Here is a 19566-nt window from a genome sequence, read left to right on the forward strand (position 1 = left end):
CCCCCCTTTTATTATGAATCCTATTCCAAATGATATATATTCCCCAACCCACCCCCACATATATACTACCCATGTGCTATGATATCTGATCATTAGAATAAATAGTCAATGGTCCCCATATTTTTTTTAAATTTTTTTAAAAGATGATAGCGTTACAACAAGGGAATGTTACCATGCTCTAAATTGGTTAGCACACTGTAGTTTTTCAGCTCCATCACAGTAGGGCTTGAGGTTACTATTCTTCTGTCTCTGTTTCTGCCCACTGACTCTGTAATATCCCGGGAGCTGTCTTCCCATCCCAGTTCTACGGGTTATAGAAACTCATATCTTGTGATCTAGAAGGAATGGCATGGCTACAAACGACAAAATATCGAGTACGTGTGGGTTCATTTATTAAACACTGGATATGCTGCTTTATTTGGCGCACAGGTCAAAAGCGGCTTACAGTGGGGAAAATAAAGAATTACAAAAGAACTGCAGTCTATAATAGGGCAGAAGATTGCAACCCCACAAGGAAAAAAAGGGATTAAATAATACTTATAATAGAGGTACGTTGGAACAGCGTAGCAGATTGTCAGCCATATCAGTCTGTCGATCTACCTAGTGGGAAGGTGTGGCTCACTGGTAGAGTTGCTGCCTCCGCACCCAGAGGTTGTGAGATCAAATCCCAGTGCTGCTCTTTGTGACCCTGTGCAAGTCACTCGATCCTCCAGTGCCCCCCCAGCTTTGAATACCAAAGTTACAAAAAGGCAGCATACGAGTCCCCCATTCCCTTTCCCTATCTATCTTGATTCAAACAAGTGCATGCGTAATTATTTGGGGAAGAAGAATCTCTTTATAACATTTCATCCTGTCTTTGGTAGAGTCAGTATATTTCTGATTCTTATGAATATATGAATGTGTTAGCATAGTATTACTAAAAATGTCTCATTTTTAGTAGGTTTGACTTAATATTATTTGCTGTTTTGAAGCAATATGCATGAGACGAGCCGCTTTCATTTGAAAAGAAGCTCTGGAATACGAGGACATAGGATGAAGTTAAGAGGTGATAGGCTCCGGAGTAGAGAATGACACGGGGAGCGATCCCCGCAGCGAACCGCTGCGTGGCTGCGGTTTGGCTGCGGGTTATGGTGACCTCATTAGCAAATCGCCGCAGACGCGGGGACAAATCCTTTCACTGCCCGCAAAAACGGTGAATAGATTTGTCCCCGCAGGCCAATGTCCCCCCTTCTAGGAACCGCTATTTACCTGTGTTTCACCTGCACGTTGCCGCATTGACTCCGCCCCCCAATATACTGGCTCCTCATTTGTCAGATCAACCCTTCCTGCCAATAGAACCCGCCCCCCCCCCCCCGACGATCGCTGGCAGGAAGGTGCTCAGCCCTTCATGCCGACAGAACCAGCCCTCCCCAACGATCGCGGCAGGAGGGTACCCATCCCCTCCTGCCTACCCCAACCCCCCCCCTATGATCACTGGTAGGAGGGTGCCCAACCCCTCCTGCCAGCCCCCCCAACGGCCCCCTATATCGCCAATAGGAGGGTGCCCAACCCCTCCTGCCGGACCCTCCCCCAACAAACCCCGCCATCCCGAAACACCACCCTTAGTCTTACTTTCCAAGTTGGACCGGACAGCTCCTCGCTCGTCTGGCCAGCAGGCCTGCCTCCGTCCAAATGAGGCGGGCCCGCCCCTCCCCTGCCTAACCCACAGGATCCTAGGGCCTGATTGGCCCAAGCACCTAAGGCCCCTCCTATAGCGGGAGTGGCTTTAGGTGCCTAGACCAATCAGGCCCTAGGATCCTGTGGGTTGGGCAGGGTAGGGGCGGGCCCGCCTCATTTGGACGGAGGCAAGCCTGCTGGCCATACGTGTGAGGAGCCGTCCGGTCCAACTTGGAAAGTAAGACTAAGGGGGTTCCGGGGTGGGAGGGTTCGTTGGGGGGGGGTCCAGCAGGAGGGGTTGGGTACCCTCCTGCCGGCGATCTTAGGGGAGGCCATTGGGAGGACCGGCAGGAGGGGTTGGGTACCCTTCTGCTGCGATTGTCGGGAGGGCCGTTGGGGGGGGTCTACAGGAGGGGTTGGGTGCCCTCCTGCCGTGATCGCTGGGGGGAGGGGAGACTTGCAGCCGTAGCCGCGGTCACTATGCTAATCACGATTAGCATAGTGACCGCGATTAGGTACACGATTTGGTACACGATTAGGTACACGATTTGCCGCGATTAGGTACAGCGGCCGCGTCTACTTACCATGTAGGCTAACATTGTAAGCATTAAAAGTACATGTCGTGTTTGTTTTTGTATAGTTATTAACTAATATTTAACTAAGTTTTAAAGTTTTAAAGAATGTTTCCTTTATACGTAAATAAAGAAAAGTATTTAAAATCGTACCCGTTTGAGGCTTTTATATATGCAGCGGTGACGGTGACGGGGCGGTGAATGGGGTTGCAGTGGCGGTGACGGGGCGGTGAATGGGGTGGCAGTGGCGGTGACGGGGCGGTGAAGGGAATGGCGGTGACGGGGCGGTGCAGAGGATGGTGAGACGGGGACGGGGCGGTGACGGGGACCAATTTTTTCACCGTGTCATTCTCTACTCCGGAGTAATCTAAGGAAATACTTTTTTACAGAAAGGGTGGTAGATGCGCGGAACAGTCTCCCGGAAGAGGTGGTGGAGACAGAGACTGTGTCTGAATTCAAGAAGGCGTGGGACAGACAGTGGCAGATTGGATGGGCCATTTGGCCTTTATCTGCCATCATATTTTTATGTTTCCATAATAAAGTGGTCTATCGATGTTTCTCAGTTTAAGGCAGTGTCTCAAACACGCGGCCCGCCAGGTACTATTTTGAAGTCCTCGGTATGTTTATCATAATCACAAAAGTAAAATCAAACAGTTTCTTGATCATATGCCTCTTTAGCTATAAATGACAATATTATTATTAAGACATAGCCAAAAGGAAAGATTTATAAACTATAAAGAGTTTTACCTCATGCAAAATTGTCATTTCATTAATAAGAAATTAACTATTTATTTCTGAGGCCCTCCAAGTACCTACAAATCCAAAATGTGGCCCTGCAAAGGGTTTGAGTTTGAGACCACTGGTTTAAGGGTACTTTGATGAGTCTTGCAGTTCTCAGCACATGCAGTAATGACCCCAATAACTAATCTGGAAACTGAAATAGTAAATCAATATTTCATACGCAGTCACTTTTCACATCTCAGCTGAAGCGGGGTGGCAGGTTGATTGGAACACTAGATGGCTTGTAAGCAAGCGAGCAGATGGGTTTTGCAAATAGATGTGTTTTTTTTGAGTCACTCTGTCACATTGTAACAGACACCAGGTTTGCAAAGCTGGGATCAGTGTGAATGGGAATGGACAGATACTGGGAAGGAAGACTAAGGAGCCAGTCACCGCTGCAGTAATTTTCAATATTCAAATTCCACGGTTGAAATTACATTTGCTGCAGCACGTAAGGTTACACCTGATCAGCGCTAGCTATTATTTGGAAATCAGTGCTGAAAATCTATAACATGAGGGACGAGCTATCCAGAAATAATGGTCTTCAGGGTCATAACCCACGTAGCCATGTAGATCAGTGTTTCTCAACTCGGTCCTGGAGTATCCCCTTGCCAGTTAGGTTTTCAGGCTATGCATGATGAATCGGCATGAAAGAAATTTGCAGTGGTATGCAAATTTCTTTCATGCATATTCATTGTGGGTATCCTGAAAAACCTGACTGGCAAGGCGGTACTCCAGGACTGAGTTGAGAAACACTGATCTAGATAACAGAACAGCAAGAATCCAAGAATTGCCTGCAGGCCAGCAATGTTCAAGGTACAAAGTTCAAAAATCTTGTATTTTATTTGATATACTGGTCATTATTATTTTAAATCATAGGGATTACAACAGTAAATAAACAAAGAAAAATGAACATACCTGCAAAGAAAAACTACATATAGGCAGGACCAGTGAGTGGCCATTGCATCTGACTGGAGCAAATTTTAACTGAAACTCAATATTTTAAATAAATGTATCTGTCTACACAGTGGTCTGACCAGTGTCCCTTCCCCACTTCCCTTTTTTGTTTCTATGGTTTGCCTGTGGGGTTGCTTTTATTGTTTGATACGAAGAGCCGTGGACTCCAGACTACCCCCCGGACCATCCCAGACTGCCCCCCAGACCATCAGTGATAAGTCAGATAGCCATGAGAGGGATGGGAGGGCCTGGGGGGCTGAACATCAGGGGAGGGTGGTAGATGCCTGGAATGTCCTCCCGAAGGAAGTGGTGGAGAGGAAAACAGTGATGGGATTCAAAAAAGTGTGGGATAAAAATAGATCTCTAATTACAAAATGAAGGATGTCAAGTAAAGAACTAAGGACAGGTCTGTGTTCCATATATGGTGTTTTGGTGTAGGGTGGGCTGGGAAGGGCATCAATGTGAATTCCACTAAGATGGAACAGGAGGATGCTACTGGCCAGACTTTATGGTAGATGTCCTGCAAATAGCGAGATGGTTGGATAGGCTGGAGTGAGCTTGGAAGGCAGCTTCAGCATTTGGAACCTAGGACAATGCCAGACTTTACAGTCTACGGCCCAGAAATATCAAAGAAGAGATAAGTTAATGTAATTGTGTATTTTGTAATGGGTATCGCTTATGGGCAGACTGGATGGACTGTTCAGGTCCTTATCTGCCGTCATTTACTATGTCTCTCTGAGTTAGGTCTGTGGGGGAAGGGAAACCCAGCACCACAGGCCAGAAGCATCAGGTCATGGGTTTGCTTGGCACGATGCTCCCAGATGGTAAAATAACCCCAGTGAGAAGCTATTTACACAGTCATGAAATGCAAAACATGCATTTGTATATTTTACATCTCATTACTCCATAACGCAGGGCGACGTAAAGCAGCTTTAGGGCTGTTTGGATCACAATGAGGGTCAATTTACATGACTTACACAGCCCTATCGCCTCTTGATGAATTCCCCCCTCCCTCCCCCCAAGTGTGCCTATTCAGTCTTGTTTCTTTTATATCTGAATGCTAACTGACTGGACCAGATCCTTCTTCTCCCCCTTAGTTGTTAGAAGCTGCAGGCAACTTCCTGGCTGAACCTGTGCTTTCAACACATAGGTGGGAAAGATTCTTTGGAAAGAGAACACGTCGACCTGTTCAGAGATTTAAGAGGCCTTTCAAGAATATTTACGTAATCCAGCTGCATCATTTTGGGCACGTTATAAAGGATGCATTTTTAGAGATTATGTCCTTAATGCTTTTGAAAATGTTGAAAACAGCATGAATTACTTGGCCAAATGGTACATGAATGAAATAAATGAAAATAAATAGTTTGCAGAGATTAAGGTTTTCGTCACAACTGTGTTTTGATCTTTGAAACTTCATGAATTTCTGGGTTCTTTTTGCATCTGTCTTCCAAGAGAATCTTTTTAGATTGCTGTACAGGCAGTCCCCGGGTTAAGAACGAGTTACGTTTTTAAAGCTGTTCTTAAAGTCAGATATGTATGTAACTCTGAACTTGTAGATTTTAAGATTCTTGCTGCTTACCTCTGCTCCCAGGTGACAAAAGGGCCAATTTTGGGAGGTATTACAGGATGTATTACAGGATGTACCAGTGTTCCTTCTAAGGTACAGCATGCACAACCACACCCTGTTCTTAATGTGGCCATGCATCATTCTTGAATCTGCTCCAGGAGAAATGTAGGAGCCTATGCCACTGGAAATACTTCTTAGTGATATCAAATGAAGCTGTAACTGCGTTCTTAAGTCATACTTAAGTCATACTTAAGTTGGGTGTCTGTAATTCAGGGACTGCCTGTACTTGACTCACATAAGAACATAAAGAGTTGCTATCCTGGGACAGACCGAAGGTCTCTCAAGCCCAGTATCCTGTTTCCAATAGTGGCTAACCCAGGTCACAAGTGCAGGGCAAGATCCCAAGGAATAGAAACGTTCTAGAGCTGATATTGTGATGTCATAATGCATCCTTCTACCGATGCCTAAGAGCCAACCTCATCAGTGATGTCACAATGGCTTGATTATTCCTAAACAGGCAGTACCTGAGTTAAGAACAAGTTACGTTTTTAAAGCTGTTCTTAGTCGTATTTGTATGTAACTCAGAACTTGTAGATTTTAAGATTCTTGCTGCTTACCTCTGTTCCCAGTTGACAAAAGGGACAACTGTCCCTACCAGTGTTCCCTCTACATGGACCAGTCCTTAGACATCTATTACTTACTCGCTCAGAGTGGTTACCAACTGCAGGTCCAGCTAGATGGTCTATGTAATTATTTGCCCTTGTGCTCTTATCTACATAGGACGCACTATACGTCAAGTTCGTACACGTTTGATAGAACATAAAAGTCTCATACACACTGGTTCCCCTACAGCCCCCTTAGTCCCTCACTGTTCAGAATTTCATCACCACTTTGAAGATCGTAAGTGGTTTTTTATTGAGAAGATCTCTGAGGTATATCAGGGCAACAGACTTGAGAGGCTCACTATACATGAGCAGTTTTGGATGTTTACACTTAAATCTGTATATCCCAATGATCTAAACCAGTGTTTTTCAACCTTTTTACACCCGTGGACCGGCAGAAATAAAATAATTATTTTGTGGATCGGCAAACTACTAGGACTAAAATTTAAAAACCCCGTTTCTGCCCCATCTCCGCGAGCTCGGTCACCTCAGTAACAATAGAAAAATAGACAAATATAGTGCAAGATATAGACAGCAGATATAAATTCTCAAAACTGACACGTTTTGATCACTAAATTGAAAATAAAATCATTTTTCCTACCTTTGCTGTCTGATGATTTCATGAGTCTCTGGTTGCGTTTCCTTCTGTCTGTGTATCCTTTCTTTCATTTCTTTCTTTCTCACTCAGGCCCAAGAATTGTCCCTTTCTATTCCCTCCCTCTTTCCTTCCTATGTCCTTAGTGCTCCCGGTGCCTCCTTCCCATGTCTTTAGTACCCTCAGTGCTTCCTTCCCATGTCTTTAGTGCCCCCAGTGCCTCCTTCCCATGTCTTTAGTGTCCCCAGTGCCTCCTTCCTATGTCCTTAGTGCCCTCAGTGCCTCATTCCCATGTCTTTAATGCCCCTGGTGCCTCCTTCCTATGTCTTTAGTGCCCCCAGTGCCTCCTTCCCATGTCCTTAGTGCCCCCAGTGCCTCTTTCATATCTCTTTAGTGTCCCCAGTGCCTCCTTCCCATGTCCCTCTCACTGCCTTCCACACTTTGTCCCACCCTCACCCCCAAAGCCAGCCTGCCTATCGATCTCCTTCCCTCCCTTTTGCAAAAAATAAAAATGCCTCCCTCCTTCCTTTCCCCTGCTCTTACTGCCCTGCTGCTGTTGCTAAAGCCGGCAGGAAGTCTTCTTTCCAACGTCAATTCTGACGTCGGAGAGGACGTTCTGGGCCAGCCAGGCAGCGATTGGCTGGCCTAGAACATCCTCTCCGACGTCAGAAGTGACGTCGGAAAGAAGACTTCCTGTTGGCTTTAGCAGCAGCGGCAGGGTGGCAAGAGAAGGGGACCTGGGGAAAGGAAGGAGGGAAGGACAGGAAATGATCACCTGTCCCGTTGTCCCCGAGCACAGCTTCGAGACCCTGTCCGCAGACTGGCGGTTGAAGAACAGTGGTCTAAACGAAATAATAGAGTGGCATTCCATCATCTGATTTGTGGGTCAAATTTCTCTGTAATTCAATTCTAATTTTTACGTATTTTTGTTCCCTTACGTCATCACGTTTTTGTGAGCTAATCGCAGTTATGCTTTATCTGCAGAATCCTTGCGTGGGCGCAGCCACGCCGAAGCGCCATTGTTGTTGAGAGCTGTAGGAGTTCCTTTTGCTCTCCTGGCGTCCAAACTTTTTGTCCAGTGTACTGCTCCTGAAGAAGGGGGTTGTTAACACCTGTAACGGAGCTCTAAGGTACAGCATGCACAACCACACACTGTTCTTAATGTGGCCATGCATCATTCCTGAATCTGCTACAGGAGAAGTGTAGGAGTCTATGCGGCTGGAAATTCTGCTCAGTGAAATCAAATGAAGTTGCAACCATGTTCTTAAGTACAAGTCGTACTTAAGTCGGGCGTCTGTAACTCTGCGACTGCCTGTACCCCTATGGCAGTACCCAACAACCTTTTCATGTAAAGGGCCCCAATGTGAATAGAAGAAACCTCTGAGGGCCACCAAAAGATTTCAAGCGTACACATTTATGCCTTTACTAAATAAATATTTGAAATTGAAAATCTGTTTCATCATACACTCTTTTGCATTTTAGCATAATTTAGGCAAGGTTTCCACAATTCTCTGAACACAAGTGTTTCATGGTTTCTCTAGCTTTGTCATACCACTGCAGTACACATGCATACAATATGAATCCCGACCTTTGACCTGTCCTAGGGCCATCTGTACATATAGCACAGGCATAGCTGGTCTTACCTTATGCCAATCTTTGTCCATGCCCAGCCTAGAGCAATATATTTTTTCAAACATTTAATGCACTATCCAAGCGGAGAGATTGAACCTAATGAATTTTCAGTGCTTGAGGAACATTTCAGTCAACTGTTTAAGGGCTTCAAAAGAGGACGTTGCACGACGGAGATCCCTGACCTTTGGAAACTTATTACTGTTATGATAAAAAGGCTTAGGCAGCACTTCTGCAACTTGGCAACTCCTTTTTGGTGCCCTGATGCAATGCGCGGGGAGTGCCAATTCTCTAATGGCATCAGGGTGCCCTGATGCTAATACAGAATATTAACTCAAAACTTATATCGGTGTGCCAAAAAAAAGACATGCCCACTTATGCCAAGGCAATGGCAGCCATGGGAGGGCGCACCTAGATCTGCCAATAAATGTGCACATTCAGTGCCATCGTAAGGAGGGGCAGGGGTTCACCCCGTGCACCATCATGGTGGGAGCACTGACACCCGTCCTCTCTGACCCCCCACTTCTTCCCAACCCTCTCACCGTGTGCTTGTGCCCTTCCCTCTTTAATTTCCACAGCACGAGCAGTATCTCGAACATGCTGCCAGCATCAGTTTTGGCTCTCTGTGATATCCCAGTCAATTGTTAACCATCCCACTGGAACAGGATGTGGGAAGGATCGCTCCTGTCCCAACTTACCGCTGGACCACCAGGGTTTAATCAGGCCTGCGGGAGGGAGGTGGGGTGGTTAACAGTTGGCCGGGGCAGGATGTAAGCATTCGCGCTTCTGATTTTTTTTTTTTTTTTTCCTGCAGGTGTAATATCATATTATGAGGAAGAGCTGAAAAGTTCTCAGCCCAACCAAGAAGAGAATGACAAAGATATGGTTCAACCAGTGATCTGAAACAATGTCAAAACAGAATTTTGTTTCTGCAAATTGGCACTTAACGAAATAAGATAACACTCTTTTCAGCTACAGTGGCAAAATAACGCTCAAAATTTAGGAAGTTGGTTGGTTGGGCTAAGAACCCCTCATACTATTTGGGTATCTGACAGGTACCTGTAACCTGAATTGGTCACGGTTGAAGACAGGATGCTGAGCTAGATGGACCATTGGTCTGCCCCAGTATGACTATTCTTATGTTCTTATGTGAGCCAAGTATAGGACATTCAAGCCATTGTGACATCACTGATGAGGTTGGTTCTTAAGCACTGGTGGAATGAGGCATTATGACATCACAATCTCAGCTCTGGAATGTTGCTCTGAGGGGGTGCTGAAAAGTTCTCAGACCAATCAAGAAGAGAATGACATGGATATGGTTCAATCAATGTCAGAACATGGAATTTCATTTCTGCAAATTAGCACTTAATGAAATGATAACTCTCTTTTAAGCGACAGTGGCAAAATAACGCTCAGCATTTAGGAAGTTGGTTGGTTGGGCTGAGAACTTTTCAGCACTTCCTGGTATATGTGAAATGCTAGGCACAGAATTTTAAATTTAATTTTGTAATTCCAACAGAAACGAATGTAATGACCGTAAAAGTGGAGTGGCTTTGTTCTATATTTAAAGGGGATAAAAATCAACTAATCATACGAGTTTCCTTTCTGTTACAGTAATTATAACTGGTTAACATCAAAGGGTAATTTTAAGGCACTGCGATTTGATTTCTCAACAGGATGAGCAATAAAAATGAAGACAAGGAAGGCGACTCTGATAACGCAGCAAGCGAACCGCCTCCAACACCTCAAGACTCATCACCTGATAGGCGCCGATCCTCCTCAGATACTTCAAGATCTACCTACAGCCTCACACGACGCATCTCAAGTAAGACAGTTGCTCACTGAGGGCTTGGTTCTGTACAGTGCAGTGTATCACAAGCTGTGCCACAGCAGATTCCAGGTGTGCCACGAGATGCCCGAGGAGGAAAGGCAATGGTGCCAGCTGACTACTTACAGGACGAAAGTCATGTCCTATAAGCAGCCTGCTCCTCTCCTTTCCGTACCCCGCACCCCCACACACGCAGTGGCGGTAATAGGTGGTTGAGGGCTGCGGCTGGAGGACATCCACGCTTGCGGATGTTGACGTGATGATGTCACACACATATATTTCACCAAGATTGGGCCCTATCTGTTCGAAAGAAATTAAATACTACGAAAACTAAACTATTATGCTTTGGCCCTGAAATAGATTTCTTACCTTCTTCGGTGAATTTGATGAAATAGATTTCTTACCTTCTTCGGTGAATCATTAAAAATTGAATGTTCTTCAAAGATCTTGGAAGGGCATAATCGAAAGGGACGTCTAAGTCCATTTATATCCATCTCACAAGTCGTCCAAAGTAAAAAAAACAGCTTAAGACACATTTTCGAAAAATACGTCCAAAATTTTTTTACTTTCGAAAATAGTCTAATTATATGTCCTGCAGATCTGATCGTCCAAGTCGCTAAATCGTCCATCTTTATACCACATTTTCATCCAACTTTTCGTCCAAGTCCAAAGCGCCTAGAACAAGCCCTGTTAGACGTGGGAGGGGTCTGCAAAGTGATGGACTGAACATCCAGACATGCCACCTAAATAGTGGGGTACCTTACAGGGCACTGCTGTGAACTTCACAAAAAGGGTGCCATGTCTTCTCCTCCCTACAGCTCCCTTATAGGTTACGGTGAGCCTCCCAAACCACCTCCAGAATCCCCTAGACCCACTTACCTACCACCCCAATAGTCCTTATGGCTGCAGGAGCCACTTATATGCCAGTAAAACAAGGGTTTTGGGGGTGTATAGGGGAGTGCACATGTTTCAGTATCAATGCAGTGATTACAGGGGCTTATGGGCATGGGTCCTTCTCTCTATGGGTCCCTAACCCACCCCCAAGATTACTTAAGCTGCCTCGGTGCTGGACGACTAGGCTTTCCTATGCCAGGCGTCCAGGTGATGATGGTCTGGAGGCTGAATTTTAAAGATATGATTAATATTTTAAATATTTTAGAAGATCGAAAGTTACAAGTTACATCACTCAATCCTTTGCGTACTTACTTGTATCCATTTGGATTAAGCTTCCTGTTGAAATTAGAATATCTTCGTCCTTTCAAATTTTTAGAAAATCATTAAAAACAACTTGTTTTACATTCTCAAACTCAACTCAATTTTATGCTTTACAAAATGGTTAGCAAGGTGGACTTGATTGGTCTCATACATGGAAGATGTATTAGTTGTTAGTTATTTTATCTTTAACCATAATATGAACCGAGGGGGGGGATCGGAGAAGAAGGTGGGGGAGGGGCGCCACCGCCCCGGACGCTACTCACCCTTGCTACGCCACTGCCTCAGGGTGCTGAAGCTGCAGCCCTAACCACTAGGCCACTCCTTCATGGCAATGGAGAGTTTTGATTCTTATGTTTGATGTATGCACATATCTGCATAAATGCAAAAAAATCTGCTTATATGCTATTCTGTAAATACGCATATATTTTACAAAATATAAATTTTTCCAGGTGGACATGGGCAGAGTGCAGGCAGTACTCCCAGTTTACACACTGTCTCCAGGTTCAGCATCTAGGTGAAAACATCTATACCATCTCTATGGCTAGCGCTTGTACCAAACCACATACTAGACTAGATTGGCAGGTCACTAGTTTTCAGACAGGCATTCTCTAGATCAGACATGGGCAACTGTGGTCCTCAAGGGCCGGAATCCAATTGGGTTTTCAGGATTTCCCCAATGAATATGCATTAAAAGAAGTGCATGCAAATAGATCTCATGCACATTCATTGGGGAAATCCTAAAATCCCGATTGGATTCCGGCCTTCGAGGACCGGAGTTACCCATGTCTGCTCTAGTTCTTTAAATCCAGGCGTCCTTTTCAGTGGCGTAGTAAGGGGGTTGCGGGGAGGGGGAGGGTGATCCGCCTCAGGCGCGGTCTTCCTAAGGGCGTGGCAGCCCCTCCTTGCCGTCCGCCCATACCTTTTTTTTACTTCCCTGGCGCGAGGTTGCTGCCCGCATTGGCATCAGTGCTCTCTCTGATATCACTTCCGGGACCCACGCCTAGGAAGTGACGTCAAACGGTGAGCTGACACCGACATGGGCATGCTGCTCAGGCCGGAGAAGTTAAAAAAGGTACGGGAAAAGGGAAGGGGGCATGTGCGTGGCAGGGGGGCGGGGCAAGGGCAGGGAGGGGCACCACCGACCGGGACACTGCTCACCCTTGTTACGCCACTGGTCCTTTATAGAATTGTCTTGAAAATGCATTAGAAGTCTGTTGTCTGCCCCTCTGTCCTCTAAACCGAGAGTCTGATCCAAATGTGTACAAAAAAGGATGGTTAAGCTCATAGGTAGCGGAATGCCATTTTGTTTGGGAGGGCCCATAGGCTTCGCCCTAGCCAGCCTCTCATCAGTTCCCGACTCCCCCACCCACCTCCTCCCAGCGCTGTACATTTAAATCTTTAGGCAGCCGTCCGAAGATTTTAAAGTACAGTGCCGGGAGGGGGATGGGTGGGTGGGAACCGACTGGTGACCGCCAATCTGTGGGGAAGCCATGGCTCCTGTGGCCTCCCTGGTTCTGACACCCAATTCAGAAATCCTGTGCGAAGTTCACAAATAAATCAGTGATTGGCTGGCGCACTGTTTTTAGATGCAAACTTCCACAATGTTGCGATGTTCTCCTGCAAGATTAATGCTTTCATTGTCATTGGCTTTCAGATTTAGACTCAAGAAGGCCTAGTTCGCCATTAATTGATATCAAGCCCATTGAGTTTGGAGTAATGGGAGCCAAAAAGGAAACTGTTCAGCCAACGGTGCTCCGAAAAACCTACACGCCCGATGACTATTTTAGAAAATTTGAGCCAAGGCTTTATTCTCTCGATTCTAATAGTGATGACGTTGATGCTTTGACTGATGAGGAAATCTTATCCAAGTATCAGCTGGGAATGATGCATTTTAGTGCCCAGTATGACCTGTTGCACAATTACCTAATAGTGAGAGTCATTGAGGCCAGAGACCTTCCCCCGCCAATTTCTTACGATGGGGCAAGACAAGACATGGCCCATTCCAATCCATATGTGAAGATCTGTCTGCTACCGGACCAGAAGAATTCAAAGCAAACTGGAGTAAAACGCAAAACCCAGAGCCCAGTATTTGAGGAGCGATATACTTTTGAGATCCCATTTTTAGAAGCCCAAAGAAGAACTCTTCTTTTAACGGTGGTGGATTTTGATAAATTCTCTCGTCACTGTGTCATCGGAAAAGTTTCAATGCCTCTAAATGAAGTAGATCTGGTGAAGGGCGGACACTGGTGGAAGGCTGTAGTTCCCAGCTCTCAGGTAATAAGCTGTTTATATTATAATGTTTTATCACCTTCTGGGAATCTGTAGCTTCTTTTGGTGATATATATTAACATATTTTGATTAAGCCAATTCCAAAATCATTCATATGGAAATGCTATAACGTAATATAATATATCATCTAAGAAAGTGATGGCAAACTACAGATTACAATAACAAAAAAGATTTTTTTAAAAAAAATATCAGACAAAAAGCATGACGTTCCACTGGATCCAATCCACAGTTCATAAAGCCCAGCATCCTATCTCTTGCAGTGGCCAGTCTGGTTTACTTGAAAGTACCCAGCGGATCCTAATGGAAAGTCCAATTCCCTTTTGCCCATTCCCAGATGTGAGAAACCTAACTGGACGTGTTCTTGCCCAAATCTTTTTATTAACGTTAAATCTTTCAATTGCATTGTATATCAAGATACATCAACAAAGAACATGCCAGCCCACAAATTTCATAAGGTATAAATGAATATACAAACTAGAGAATGACATGGGGACAAATTTTTCCCCATCCCCGCGGGAACTCATTTTCCTGTCCCGGCCCCATTCCTGCAAGCTCTGTTACTAAACTAAACTAAACTAAGCCTTAAGTTTATATACCGCATCTTCTTCACGGAAGTGGAGCTCGGCACGGTTTACAAAGCTTAAAAATATAAGAAGAGAAAGGAGAGAGATTTACAGGAGCATATAAATAGAGGGAATATAAGCAGGGAAATAAAGTTATATGTTAGAGAAAAGCCAGGTTTTCAGTTGTTTGCGGAATAATTGGAGGGAGCCCAGGTTCCACAGCGGGGTAGTGAGGTCGTTCCAAAGGCCCGTGATTTTGAAGAGAAGGGATTTTCCCAGTTTGCCTGCGTAGAGAATACCGTGTAGAGAGGGGAAGGATAGTTTATGTCTGTGGGCGGATCTGGTGGTAGCAGGCCTCGAGGCGTTAAATGATAGTGGGATTAGGGGAGGGAGGATGCCGTGAATGATCTTGAAAGCCAGGCAGGAGCATTTGAAATGAATTCTGGGAATCACTGGGAGCCAGTGAAGGTTGGTTAGGAGTGGGGAGATATGGTCAAATTTGTGTTTTGCAAAGATCAGCTTGGCTGCAGTATTCTGGAAAAGCTGGAGTCTTTGAAGACTTTTTTTTGTTAGGCATAAATAAATGGCATTACAGTAGTCGAGTTTAGAGAGGATGATGGATTGGACAAGGACGGCAAAATGTTTTTGGCGAAAGTAGGATTTTACTTTCCTCAGCATGTGGAGGCTGAAAAAGCATGATTTTGCCAGGGAATTGAGGTGATCGTTGAGGGAGAGAGAAGAGTTAATAATGATGCCGAGGACCTTGCTAGAGAACTCAAGGTGCAGAGCGGATCCTGTGGGTAGTGTGAAGAGGGTGGGCAGGTATTCTAATTTTGGACCGAGCCAGAGTAAATTTGTTTTTGATTCATTTAATTTCATCTGTACCGAGAGGGACCAGGCGTGAAGTCTCATTATGTTCTCATCTGCACAAGCCTAAGCATAAGTAGAGCTCAGATTGTGATGTCATAATGCCTCATTCCACCAATGCCTAAGCTCTGTCTTCATCTGCACAAGCCTCAAACACTTTAAAATCATAAGTGTTTGAGGCTTGTGCGGTTAAGGCAGAGCTTACAGGAATAGAGTAGGGACAGGAACAATGACAAAACTCATGGGGATGGAGCGGGGAAATTGAGTCCCTATGAGGATAAATTTGTCCCTGTGTCATTCTCTAATCCAAACTTAAACTCCCTCTCCCAAAACTAATAGTAACATATTTCAAAATGGTTGAGCTTGTGAATAAATTTAGGAAATAATAGAAAGCATTTTTATTTCAGAAGGTATGTAGTTGACGTTTATGCTGGTGTGCACATTGTTTCCATCTTTTGTTAGTTTAATATGGCTGAAAGTATTTTATTTGAAGAGGTGCCTTGATGATTTATTTTATTGGCAGGGTAATTATTTTATGATTATCTTACATTAATTGTATGCACCTGTTTATTTTATTATATGCGTTTTAATTGAGTATGTTATTATGCAACCTGCTTTGATTCTTTGAAACTTACTGGCAATCGTAAATCTGTGTTGTCTGTTCAGGGTCCGGTATTGTGGAATGCCTTATCGGTGTCATTGCGTCAATTGACTATGCTTTGTCAGTTAAAAGACTGAGACTTACACAAGTAACATGCCACATGAAGCTGTTTTCATTTTTTTAAGGTGTTTGCTTACAAAACGGCTGTTTCTGTTGAACATTAAGGATGGGCACCCATGTCAATTTCATTTTGTATCATTTAAGACAGGGGTCTCAAAGTCCCTCCTTGAGGGCCACAATCCAGTCGGGTTTTCAGGATTTCCCCAATGAATATGCATGAGATCTATGTGCATGCACTGCTTTCAATGCATATTCATTGGGGAAATCCTGAAAACCCGACTGGATTGCGGCCCTCAAGGAGGGACTTTGAGACTCCTGATTTAAGAGAATGTTCATTTTGCTCAAGCTTCCCCTCCCCTCCTTATCACAGTAGACACAAAATGAAAGTTTCTTGGGTCTCCTACTACAAACAGTGGCACAGTAAAAGGGGATGGGGGTGGTATGCCCCGGGTGCCGTCATGCTAATGGCGCAGCACTCCTCCTCGCTGCGCATGCATGCCCCTTACCTTCCCCGTACCTTTTTTACTTACCCGGCATGGGGTTGCTGCCCACGTTGGTATCGGTGCTCTCTCTGACCCGAACCTAGGAAGTGGCGTCAAAGGGTGAGCCGACACCAACGGGGAAAGGGGAAGGGGGTGTGTGTGCAGCAGGGGGGGACGTGGAAGAGGGCGGGGGAAGGGCGCCACTCACCCTTACTATGCCACTGTCTACAAATTTACTGCCCATGAGTAGAATGGATGCATGAGGTATTGAAGGAAATGCCACAGAAGAATAGCAGTGACAAAGGTTAATTGAAAATGTGTCACGATATTTTGTGCCATTGTTGCTGTAGAACAGCTCAAGTTAACACAGACAAAAGTCATTGCTCACCATGGAAATCCATGACAGCCCTGTTAACTCAGCTTAATGTGGCATTTCATAGTGGTCTGAGCAGAAACACATTACAGCGAGATGTTTGCTATCTTGAGCGGCTGTTATTTGAGGCTGCTTATTCCTGCTTAAAGTGGAAGTGCTTTTTGGAGACATACCCAGAAAAAGTTGTTAAACCATCTTTGCAGTCCCTTAGAGCAGTGGTTCCCAACCCTGTCCTGGAGGACCACCAGCTAATCAGGTTTTCAGGATAACCCTAATGAATATTGTGACGGGGCCAGGGGTAAGCCTGGTGCTGGCAACCTGGCTCCCGCCCCAGGAGCAAGTATTAGCGCTCTTTGGAGATCCACTCTGGAATAAGCACAGCAGAGAAAAAGAAAAGAAAAACTTTCCACCAATAATTTCCAATTTCAAGTTTTATTATCCAGTTCAGTTTGCACTGGTTCTAATCCAGCCTATTGGCTGATGATGCTTGGAAAAGATTTATCACAAATAAAGTCCTCTTTTACAGCAACTTCATCCATCAGGAAAGAACTCCCCCCAAAAACAAACAAACAAACATTTCCCTTTAAACAGGGTTTCATGCTCACAGTTCTGCTGCCATGCTTGGCACAGTTCCTGGCAGCGTTCTGATTTCCAGAACTTATATAAAAGCATTTAGCTCCACTCTTTTTAGGCTTGGCACAATTATTGTATTGAGCCCACTGTTTCTTCAGGAAGTTCTTCCCACCTGACTGCCTGGAATATGAATATCCCACTGACCCTTCTTATTTCTGGGCAGTGGGCTGGGAACCATCCACCCTTGTTTTAATGGTCTTAAGATTCCCCTCCCAAAAGTTCCCACTATCAGGGATGTGAAATGTCAGGTCATTGAATCAACTCAGGGCTTTATTTCTCCTTCTAACATTAGTTAGCATTAGCCCATTCCCCACTCATTAGGCTTTGCTTGCATACAGGGATTCTGGTTTAATTTCTGCTATTAGGCAATCCTCGCATTCACACATCAACCTCTCATTCATTATACAGTCCTTCATGAGGACAGAAATGTTTCCTTTAAGTATTTTAGTACTTTGTTATAGAACAAACTTCCATTCCCTTCCCCCACACTGTACCTTACTGACTCATGCTGCATTCAGCCATTTAGTCTAGGGCTTCTGGGCTGCAGATCATTTCATTCCCCTCAGAGATATATCCCTCTACTTCCATAAGAGACTCCTCACTCTCTGAAGCTGGGTACAAGCTATCCTCTGGAACAACATTTGGCCAGCCCTGCTCATGGAGCTTTTCCCTTCCAATTAGTCTCTGCTTTGTCAGCATGGCAGTGCTGTGGGACAGGGAGTTTCTTAGCAGAAGGCAGTAAGACAGAGCTCCTAGCCTTCAGTTCCCTGTTCTGTGAGGAACGTCCTTCCCTCCAGGTTCCTGATTGTTTGTGTGCTGGCCTTGATTTATCCTCCTGTGTAACTTTCACTAGAGCTCTAATCACATTCTGCCTGTCAGCTCCACCCCTTTCCTTAACCCTTGCTGTGTCAGATTGCCTGACCAGAGGTTTTACTAGAGAATTAACAGATGGTTTATAAAAGGGATTATAGTGGCTTGGAACAGGGATTCTGTTCTTCTGTGCTATCCCTTCACTGTTCTGCCCTGCCTGTTTGATCTTAGCACTGGGAACAGAGTTAATGGGCAGGTTCCTTGGCTTAGGAATAGGCACATTTGCTTTAGTGGCAGGGTTTAAAGCAGATTTCAAACCTGTGACAAGAGCTTCCCTGTCACAATATGCATGGGACAGATTTGCATGCCTGTCACCTCCATTATATGCAAATCTCTCTCATCCATATTCATTAGGGCTATTCCGAAAACCCAACTGGCTGGTGGTCCTCCAGGACAGGGTTGGAAACCACTGCCTTAGAGCTCTGTTTTTCAACCCAGTTCTAAAGGCACACCTAGCCAGTCAGGTTTTCAGGATATTCACAATGAATATGCATGACAGAGATTTGCATACCAAGGAGGCAATGCATGCAAATTTATCTCACGCATATTTATTGTGGCTATCTTTGAAAACTCGACTGGCTGTGTGTGCCTTGAGTACTGGGTTAAGAAACATTGCCTGAGAGGGTGGTAGAATGAGGAAGAGTAGATTTCCTAGTCTTTGCACAATAGCACTATCTAGTGGCCAGAATCAGGGTGCACATGCTTGCTATTTATTTATTTATTTAATTTTTTTTTTTTTAAAAAAATCTTGTTCTCCCCAAAGTGCTCAGAATGGGTTCAGGTTAACATACATAATATACAGTTAACAGGTTACAATTTGTCAAGTTACAAGTTTTTTGGTTTTGTTTTTTTTAAAATATACGTTTTATCCTAATTTGACATTTACTAGGGATCTAATACCAATATACTGTACATAGTACAGAGTTTACAAGTTACAATTTGCTATAGTTACAGAGCAAGATTTTTTAATACAAGTTTTATCCTAACTCGACACATACTATGTATCTAATACCAGTATGCATAATATTCAGTTTACAAGATAAATTTGACAGTTACAGTGCAAGATTTAGCAAAATAAATTTTTTCCTATGACACATACCGAGGATCTAGTTCCAATATACAAGCAGTCCCCGAGTGACAGACGCCCAACTTAAGTACGACTCATACATAAGAACACGGTTGTGGCTTCAATTTATTTCACTGAGCAATATTTCCAGTGGCATAGGCTCCTACACTTCTCCTGCAGCAGATTCTGGAATGATGCATGACCACATTAAGAACAGTGTGTGGTTGTGCATGCTGTACCT

At 44.6% G+C, this 19566-nt stretch overlaps 1 protein-coding gene across 6 annotated transcripts in view; it reads left to right on the top strand.

The window, feature by feature from the left end:
- SYT17 (synaptotagmin 17) overlaps positions 1-19566 on the top strand; it is a 114335-nt gene that overhangs the window by 15577 nt on the left and 79192 nt on the right. For all 6 annotated transcript variants that reach the window (XM_033915170.1, XM_033915167.1, XM_033915168.1 and 3 more), the window contains 2 exons: positions 10095-10243; positions 13116-13735. In XM_033915170.1, coding sequence (XP_033771061.1) covers positions 10096-10243; positions 13116-13735 — 768 coding nt within the window. In that variant the 5' untranslated portion in view covers position 10095. The remainder of the gene's footprint in view (positions 1-10094; positions 10244-13115; positions 13736-19566) is intronic.

The sequence above is a fragment of the Geotrypetes seraphini genome, chromosome 11 (assembly GCF_902459505.1).
Source record: "Geotrypetes seraphini chromosome 11, aGeoSer1.1, whole genome shotgun sequence".
Taxonomy (NCBI): domain Eukaryota; kingdom Metazoa; phylum Chordata; class Amphibia; order Gymnophiona; family Dermophiidae; genus Geotrypetes; species Geotrypetes seraphini.